Source organism: Xenopus laevis, chromosome 1L, assembly GCF_017654675.1.
Source record: "Xenopus laevis strain J_2021 chromosome 1L, Xenopus_laevis_v10.1, whole genome shotgun sequence".
In the NCBI taxonomy this organism is placed as follows: Eukaryota; Metazoa; Chordata; class Amphibia; order Anura; family Pipidae; genus Xenopus; species Xenopus laevis.
The window spans coordinates 142,773,094-142,783,001 of record NC_054371.1 but is presented as its reverse complement, the minus strand read 5'-3'; the positions used below and the strand labels follow the sequence as shown (position 1 = coordinate 142,783,001).

General features: G+C 36.5%; 1 protein-coding gene across 2 annotated transcripts; it reads left to right on the top strand.

Moving 5' to 3' along the window:
- Positions 1-1,669: 1,669 nt before the first annotated feature.
- rfk.L (riboflavin kinase L homeolog) lies at positions 1,670-9,650 on the top strand. 2 transcript variants are annotated; one of them, XM_018247596.2, is made up of 4 exons: positions 1,670-2,057; positions 5,131-5,282; positions 6,960-7,062; positions 8,088-9,650. In XM_018247596.2, exons 1-4 carry the CDS (start codon positions 1,937-1,939, stop codon positions 8,213-8,215), a joined length of 504 nt encoding a protein of 167 aa, XP_018103085.1. In that variant the 5' UTR covers positions 1,670-1,936; the 3' UTR covers positions 8,216-9,650. The 2 variants fall into 2 exon arrangements, with proteins under 2 accessions (XP_018103085.1, XP_018103077.1); XM_018247588.2 differs by having other exon boundaries at positions 1,687-2,057; positions 6,960-7,074.
- Positions 9,651-9,908: the final 258 nt, after the last annotated feature.

Genomic DNA, 9,908 nt, shown 5'->3' with positions numbered 1-9,908 from the left:
CAAGGTGTTCTTTAGGCATTGATGTATTTTATTATATATTTTCATGCTGCACCCAGCAGGTATGTGTAGTTTTGTATATCACTGCCAAGAAAACCATATATAATCCCTGAATTTCATTAAAGGCAGTTGTTAGACTTGATAAAATAGTTGTAACTACCCCAGAGATGCTGCAGAGAAATGTCAACTAAAGGTGGCCATACACGGGCACATTTTTTACTTCCAAACGACCGATTGCAGAACGTTCCGATAATATCGATAACCTATCAGATGGTTGATGGTGTACGAATGATCATCGGACCAACGATCGTCTCGACGTTATCGTTCGCAAAATTGATCAGATGAGTGTAAAAATTTTAGTCTTTCAGAGATAAAATCCCTCTTTGCCCGTCAGGATTGTAGCACAAGCCAACGAACATATACGGAAGGACCCGAACGTTTTTCGCTGAAAGCTTCATTTGTAACCATATGAACTATGTAAAGAAATAAATTGGTACTGACTGCAGGAATATCACCCTATCACCTCATATGTGAAAGCGGTTTATTATGCCATAGCAAGACATAAATCCAAATGTCTGCATGGAGCAGGGAAGGAGAAACTGACAACATTCGTCCGTACACGAAGCAAACAATACGATTATATCTGTTGACATAATCGTTCTCCGTGGATGGCATACCGTATGGTAAAATAATCGTCAAACGATCGTTTCACGATACTATCGTTCATTGCAGAACGATAAAAGTATGCCCATGTATGGCCACCTTAAATGTTGGAAAATTGTGACAGTGCATAACCTGCGCCTGAATTACTGATCTGTCAGACTTAAACACCAGAGACAGGAACCTTAAATTTGGATTTTGGGGAAAACGGTAAAAAAATAAAAGATGCAAAGCAATTGAAAAAAAAAAGTCTTTATTTCTGGAGAATCTGAAAACAACTGAACCGAAAAAGCGTTTGGAAGGTAAACAACCCCTTTCAATACTGAGAGCAAAGACTCTGGTAGTGGCTGTGGTATTTCTGGTAACCACAACAAATAGAAAACGATGAGTTATTCCGTTTTGGCCAATACTGGGAGGTTAGTTAGGCTTTGGTTGAAAGCAGACTAGGACGGTAACCAGCACCAAAAACCCAGTCTTTTTTTCTCCCTGAAGAAGGAGCTGATGATTTGTGAAGGACACCAGGGTTGCCAGGGGTAATTTTCAAAAACAGACATGCCTTTTTCAAATTTTTCCATGAAGCAAAATGGGACAGATGTATAGATGTCCCAAAAAGCCCTAATACATATACAATAAATATTGGTAAAACAGTTGATTTTTGCCCAAAATTGTCTGAAATTGATGAAAGTCACCAGAAAACGTGAGAATGCTAAAGAGTGCCAGGAGACTGGGGTACAGGGCCCAAAATCTGTTAACTTCCACTGCATGCTGGGTATTGTAGTCTTACACTGAACTTGACATTACCCAACATGCACTGGGAGACGCAGGCTTTTCACATTAGGGCAAGAGAAAAACTTTGGCTGGTTTCCAAAGTACAAAGCAGCCAAAGGACTTAAACGGTACCTTGGCTAGTTTGTACTTTCAAAACCCGCCTGGCCTTTAAATTAGTAGCCCAATTTGGCTGGTAAATCGCCAACCTGGCAACCGTGAAGGACACTGACGCAGCTACTGGGCCGAGCACAAACTTCTAGAAGCTTGCTATTGCGCCACACCAAGCTACTCCGTCCTTGCTCGTCACTCCCCCAAGGCGGCTACGTGCTGCGTCACTGCACTTACAGACGTGCAGGCGTGACCGCGTCCTTCCAGGCGAGATGAGACTTTCACCGTAGTGATTAGCTGTCAGACAGGTTCCCAAGAGCTGGACGTTATTCACGTCGCGGGACGATTGAGCAGCGGTCCGGGGTTGCGGTTTTTGTTAAGTAAAGCGGGAGTGTGGGGCGGAATGCCCTTTGAGACACTGTCTGTCACGGGGGGCAGCGCGATGAAGACATTGCCCTACTTCTGCCGGGGTGAGGTGGTCAAGGGTTTCGGCAGAGGCTCCAAGGAGCTCGGCATTCCCACAGGTTTGTGTCATGATAACAGGGTCTCTTTTCTATATCTATGGTGCTTCTCTATGGTGCCAATGAGAGAGACATGGGTTAGTCATCCTTCATTATTCCAGCAGCACATTTATTTGCCCTTTCCTTTTGCCTTGTCATTTCCTTGGCTGCCTGTGGGCAAATCCCCCGTGTGTCATATGCTTAATGCACCTCTGCACCCTCTCTATATACACATAGATGAAAATCAGTGCTTTAAAGTCATTTCTATATGTAAATGTCACTATTTGTTCATCACTTCCTGTTTCTGATCCTTGAAACAATATCACATCAGTCTGTTCTTGGCCAGGTCTGGTAATCACTGGCTTCTGTTACATAGATCAGGAGGGGCTGTAGGGAATATAAACAGCCAGACACATGCTGCATTCATTAATCAATTTGTTTTATAGATAACTTAGAATTCTAAGTAACGTTTCAATTGGTTTTCATTTTTTATAGTTTTCATTATTCGCTTTCCTCCTCCAGCTTTCTAATGGGGGTCAGTGACCCCACCTAGAAAACAAATGCTCGGTAAGGCTACACATTTATTGCTAATTTGTATTCCTCATGTTTCTACTGAGGTCATCTCCTAGGCTTATTCCAATTTCATTTTCACATCAACGCACGGTTGCAACGGATATTTGGGCCCCAGCAACCAGACAGCTGAAACTGCAAATTGGAGAGCTGAATAAAAAGAAACCATAAAAAATGAAAACCAATTGCAAATTATCTCGCTATATCACTTTATACATCATACTAAAAGCTTAACTTGAAGGCAAACAAGCCCTTTAATTCATGTTTATTTGAAAGTTGTTTCTAATTTCCTTCATTACTAAAAAAAAAAAAAACAGTTTTTGGGTGGAAGATCTCTTTTAAATGCAAATGGATCTGACATACCACTAAGAGTAGGCCAGACATTCAATTAAGGTGCATCTTTCTACTGTAAAATGGAAATGCTGAAAAAGAATTGTCCTTTCATATTGTAGAGATTGGGTACTTTGTGGCTATATCTATGGAGATGTGGAGCTATACACACAAATATTATTCCCGTATGTTTATAGCATAGCAGGTTATATAATCTGTCGCTTATGAAAGAGTATATAGTGTAGGTATGTTATAGATTGTAAGAGCAGAATCATGGACACATGATAAGTACAAGCAGGGTAAGTCCTTGCAGTTTTATTTGAAGAAATGAAGCGTTTCAGGGTAAATCCCTTTCTCAAGCAACAAAGGGGTTCATCCCCAAAACATTGCTACAATGCTTATCTACTGTTTGGGATGGTGCCAATCCCATCTCACTGAGCACTGGGGCTATCCCTCTCAGTAGGCCAGTGTGTGTGCGAGAATAATCCTTTGCTACACATGAAGGCTCATACAGGTGAATATTCTATATCTAACAGTAGCCACACAGTTGGGGAGAATGGAGATATTCTAAAAAAATTTATGGTTAATCACTGCTCCTTGAATTTGAGTTTATTTTATACCAAATTAGATTTTTTAAAATGTATTCATTATAAATAAAATATATCTTTTTTTTTTTAGGTTATCAAAATATTATTACAACAGTTGTCTCCTACAAAAAAACTTTATTTCTTAAACAAAGGCACAGAACATTTTAAAAGGTTGTAGCTGCATCTAATTGAAGGTCACAAAAGTAACCGAGTAGGAAAGACAAAGAATGTAAAACAAGCATTTGACATGCCACATGCCCCAAATGTAATGCTGCAAGTGTCAGTGGCTTCGCCTGCTGCACTCTTGTTTGTGCCTATATTTGTGCATGCCTAATATATATATATATATAAAAATTAAAATTCCATGTTTATTAATTTACATTAAAAAATCGGCCAACGTTTCGGTCTGCTCCTAAGACCTTTATCAAGACCAAATTCTTAGTAAATCCACCATGTTTAAATAGCTAAAAACATGTCACTCACCCAGTCGTGCACACCCCCGTGATCATGTGACTGTGAGGGAACTCAGCACCATGTAGATAAAACTAATTTGTGTTGTTGCTACAAAGTATAAGAAAACCTTGTTACACAAAAATTGATACAGAATAAAACAAAACATACAGACAAATCACTGTGGAAACGTTTAGAGCGTAATGGCAACTATGTAGCTAGTAGATCCTGATTATCGCTGATTTAAAAAAACATAAAGATGGTGTGCATCTTTTTCTTTTCGTTATTTATATATATATATATATATATATATATATATATATATATATATATATATATATATATCTCTATCTCTATATCTATCTATATCTCTATCTATCTCTATATCTATCTATCTATCTATCTATCTATCTCTATATCTATCTATCTATCTCTATATCTATCTCTATCTCTATATCTATCTCTATATCTATCTATCTATCTATCTATCTATCTATCTATCTATCTATCTATCTATCTATCTATATATATATATATATATATATATATATATATATATATATATAATATATCTCTATATCAATTCCAAAAATGATCCGCACTCACAAGTTAATAAAAATGTTATATTGTAGAGCTAACATTTCGGCCTATACCAAGGCCTTTCTCAAAACTTTAGTCAAAACGTTAGTCCGTAGCTTTACAATAAAACATTTTTATTAACTTGAAAAAGACCTGTGAGTACGGATCTCTTTTTGGAATTGATGTGGATCAAGTTATGGATTCTGCACTCAGGCACATGAACCATTTTTCGAGAGTGCCAGCTTCCTATGGTATAAATATAGATAGATAGATATATATATAGATATATATATAGATAGATATATATAGATATATATATATATATAGATATATATATATATATAGATATATATATATATAGATATATATATATAGATATATATATAGATAGATAGATATATATATATATATATATATATATATATATATATATATATATATATATATATATATATATATATATATATAGATATATATAGATATATATAAAACTGCAAACAGAATCTGTAATATTTATCTGTACATGTAACTGTAACTTTCTTTTGTTCTTTTTATTCTCTCCTATCATCCCCTAACTATAGCTAACTTTGCTGAAAAAATAGTGGACAGGCTTCCTGCTGACATATCTACAGGTATTTACTATGGTTGGGGCCAAGTGGGAAACGGTGAAGTTTACAAGATGGTCATGAGTATTGGCTGGAATCCTTTCTACAAAAACACCAAGAAATCTATGGTAAGATTGTGTTCTTCAGCCTTCATTTATTTATACTGTCAACAGTACAAGTGCTACATAATATGTGCTTCTAGACTCTGCTTTAAAATAAACATGGGTGAACATATACCCTTTTTAAATATTGGAGACACAAATTTACACATCCATGGGTCTGATGATCTTTGTTTGCTGCACCTTCTATAGTTCCTGAATTTCTGCTTGATCTGTCTTTGGAGGAGCTCATTGACATCCTTTATTTGCATGAAGATTGTCCATCAAAGATCCTTTTTATTGGCATGTAAAAATTTGGGTTTGGTTCAGGATTAGCCTGAATTTCAGCACTTTTTTTTTTTTTTTAAGAATATGGATGAATCCTTAGCATTCAGCCCAGCCTAATCTGCATTACTAGTCATATGATTTTAAAGCACTGGACAGCCAAAGGGAACATTTTATTCAGATCTGTTCTTTGGAATCTGAGCAAATTTCATTATGCAAATTATGTTTCAGTTCAGTATTTGGCTCAATCTCTTGCGGTGTAGACCTTATCCAGCAGTCAGAGTTGTGCATTCTTATGGAATAGAATAAACATATTGTTTACATGGTATAACATGCAGGCTGAGAGCTTACCCTATGTACTGTGACCACCTCTATATCAACTTTTCAGGGGGGAATGGGGGAGGGGTTAAAAGTGAACACATTTATTTACCAGTAGGTCTTACCAGTAGTACAGGCTGATACATTAGATAGCTTTAAAGGGGTGGTTCACCTTTAAGTCAACTTTTAGAATGTTATAGACTGGTCATTTCTAAGCAACTTTTCAGTTGGTTATCATTATTTAGTTTTTTACAGTTTTTAATTATTTGCCTTCTTCTGGTTTCTTTCCAACTTTCAAATGGAGGTCACTGATTCCATCTAAAAAACAAATGCTCTGTAAGGCTACAAATGTATTGTTATTGCTACTTTTTATTACTCCTCTTTCTATTCAGTCCTCTCCTATTCCTATTCTAGTCTCTTATTCAAAACATGCACGGTTACTAGGGCAATCTGGACCCTAGCAACCAGACTGCTGAAATTGAAACTGGAGAGCTGCTGAAAAGCTAAATAACTCAAAAAAGCCAAATTTTAGGCACCCCCAAGTGATTGTATTGACTTACCTGAAACCCGGAGCCTGTGTTCCTATCAGTAGAAAACTGCACCGGCCTGGGGTTCTTCCAACGAGCACCATTGAGCAATCCTTTTACGGTTTCTTCTTTCTTCAAATTTCACGGGGCAGGCGCATGCGCAGTAGAACGAAATTGCCGAATTTTTAGTTAAAGTTCATGCTCGTTGGAAGAACCCGGGCCGGTGCAGTTTTGGCACCACCAAGTGGAGGAAGACTTTTTCCTTCTCCTTTAAGAAGGGGTTGGATGACTTTTTAGCAAGTGAGGGAATACAGGGTTATGGAAGAAAGCTCATAGTACAAGTTGATCCAGGGAATTTCTCCCCTTCTGAGGCATGTTGGAGAGACTTCTAATGGGGGTTTTTACCTTCCTCTGGATCAACTGACAGTTAGGTAAGTCTCCAGTTCTCACAAAGCCCCAATTATTTTATACCCTCCTTAGAACTATTTGGCTTTTAATAAAATGCTCTACTTTTCCGTTGAGAAAGATTGTATAACTTTTCATTTTCCCTCTTTTTTTTTTTTTTTTTTGTTTTAAGGAAACTCATATAATTCATGAATTTGATAAAGACTTCTATGGAGAAATTCTCAGTATAGTGATTGCCGGCTACATACGACCAGAAAAGAGTTTTGATTCCCTTGGTAAGTTTAAATGTACGATACCTTTTCATTATGTTCATTGTTCAACTTACAGTACCCAAAATGCATGTGGGGGAAAAAAAGCTTCAAAAAATAGTATTAAAGGTCACAGAACATTCTAAACACCTTTAACCCCAAGTGCCAAACAATATAACCAATATAATGACAGCTGTAGAAGTTTCTTATGCATAGTATAACTTGCAAACTGGATCTAATGCTGAACCTTAAACGGATTCTGTCATGATTTTTATGGTTTACTTTTGCTATTTGGTTAGCTGCCCATTGTTCTGTTGATGGGCTGTTTGGGAGGGAAGGGAGTGCGATAATATCCCGCCAACTTGCATTTTAGCAGTAAAGAGTGACTGAAGTTTCTCAGAGCACAAGTCACATTAACTGAGGGGTCAGCAACCTTTACTATCAAAAGAGCTAGTGCCATGCCTAATTTCAAAATGAAATCTAAACAAAATCTGTTCGCTGTTATCAAAGGTTGAAAAATCCCATAAAATGAATGGAGAGAGGCGGTATTTCACTGTGGTGATCTCTAATAAAATAATTCAACATATTAAAATTGATTTCCTTTTTATCTCGAATTAAAACTTCCCGCCTAAGATATAATTAATCCTATATAGCGGAAAAACAATTCCGCAGGGTTTATGTAATGTTTAGATTTTTTATTTTTTTTTGGCAGACTTAAGGTATGGAGATCCAAATTGCGGAAAGATCCGTAACCGTGAAAACCCCAGGTCCTGAGCATTCTGGATAACAGGTCCCATACCTGTAGTTTAAATACTAAACAAAACAAAAAATGTTTTTGCCATCAGCATGTATTTATGCTAGTACAGGTACGGGATCCTTTATGCAAGAAACCCATTAGTCAATTTTAACCAAATTGCTCAAACTGCAATGTGTGGATTTTGGAGCTTTCTGCATAATATATGCTGATATTATATAATAAAATGTATGTATAAATATACTGTATATATGTATATTTATATAAATTTAATTTCTTTAATGTTCTCTATACACAGATGCATTAATTTCTGCAATTCACAGCGACATTGAGGAAGCCAAGAAACAGCTAGAACTACCAGAATTCCAAGCCCTTCGAGATCGTTTCTTTTGCAGTCCATCACATAAAATAATGAACGGTCATTGACTACTGCCTTCTATTCATTGCTGCACTACAAGATTTCCTTGCTCTCTCCCTTTTGGTACAAATGTGCGCCAGTCAAATGTTTAAGCCTTGCATACATTAATGCTTATTTATTTTCATCCATTTTATAACAAGAGTTCCCTAAACTCGTGTATTTAAATAAAGGGATATACCTTGCCAAGTCTAGTCACATCAGTGTTAGTGAGTAAGATTAGAAGGCACTTTTTGTTTCCTCATTCCGGTTTTGTACATTACTTTTAAAACCACTGTTTTTGTTGGTAGAGATGCAGCTGTCTACTGAGGAGGAATATGAACGGGAGAAGAGAATGTTGTCTGTGATTGGAAGGCAGCAGTTTCCTCCACTGCTGCGGCAACTTGTGTTGTCTTTTATTCCATTTAACCTAGGGGGTTATCTATTGAAGTTCAAGTTTTGTTTCTCGGAAAATTTGTGTTTTTCCAGGTTAGTTTCACTAAAAAAAAAAAAAATTTGGGGGGGAATGCAAACTATTCTAGATTTATTATGCCCCCAAAGCTGTTAAAAGCCCAAATCCAAAAATACTCCAACTAAAACGTCGAATTCATGTAAAAGTCAATGGCAGAGGTCCCTTTTTTGCCTTCACAATTTTCGGTCGTTTGCTGGTTTTTGCTCAAACTCAATAAATCCAAGGTTTTTAGTATATAAACTTGATAAATTCAATGTATTTGAGTTTTTTCAGATTTTTTCATAAATAAACAAGTTTACCTAAATTGTGAGTTTGTTCGTGGTAGAAAAAAACTCTCCCTTTAATAAATAACACCCCAACTGTTCAAAATACAAAAATGGCCATACAGTGGATATAGACAAAATGGCATTAAAATAAATGCCTGCTCGGTTTCAACCAGCCTTCCAATAAAATAGGCCGTTATTTTCTACTCCTGTTTTCCTATCCCAGTATTGGATTAAAATGTTGGAGCAAAACACTTGAACAATGCATATTGTTTCCTGTAATTACAATGATTTTGAAATACTGAAAACTTTTAAGTTTGCTCTAAGTCATACTGTATTTAATTACATTAAGCCCAAAATCCCCCTGTAGTGTTCTTACCATGTTGCCTTGATGGTTCTTAAATAAAAAGGTGGAAGGCTCTCTCTTTTTTGAAAGACAGATAACCAAACATTTCTAGAATCTTATAAGCAACCCAGTACATTGTAAATGGGCAAAACAAGTAACTTGTCCAATTGAAGTTGGCAGGACCACTAGACTTGAATCCTTTTCTACTGGAAACTCAGACTGTGAACAATGGGTTGCCCAATAGGCCTCTTGATACGGAAATCATTAACATGAATGCATGTGTGTGTGGCACTACATATGGCAACTGTCCTTGTATCTGCACATTAGTTATATGCTTATGTATTCAGATCAGGATCTGCAACATGGGTTTAAGTTTCCTTTCCAAAGTGAAATAAATATTTGCAATAGGGATGCACTGAACATATCTGAATGGGAGTGTTTTTTTTTTTTTGTTTTGGCCAAGTCCAACCCTTAATAGCCCTTGACTGTATGCTAGGTGTGTAGTTAATTTTAGTGCTTGCCCTGATATGCAATTAGGATTTGGGCAAACTTAAAATGTTCAATGAAGGATTCTGCCAAACCCTAAAATATAGGATTCAGTGCATCCTTAATTTGCAAAAGTACAATAGATATTTTATATATAT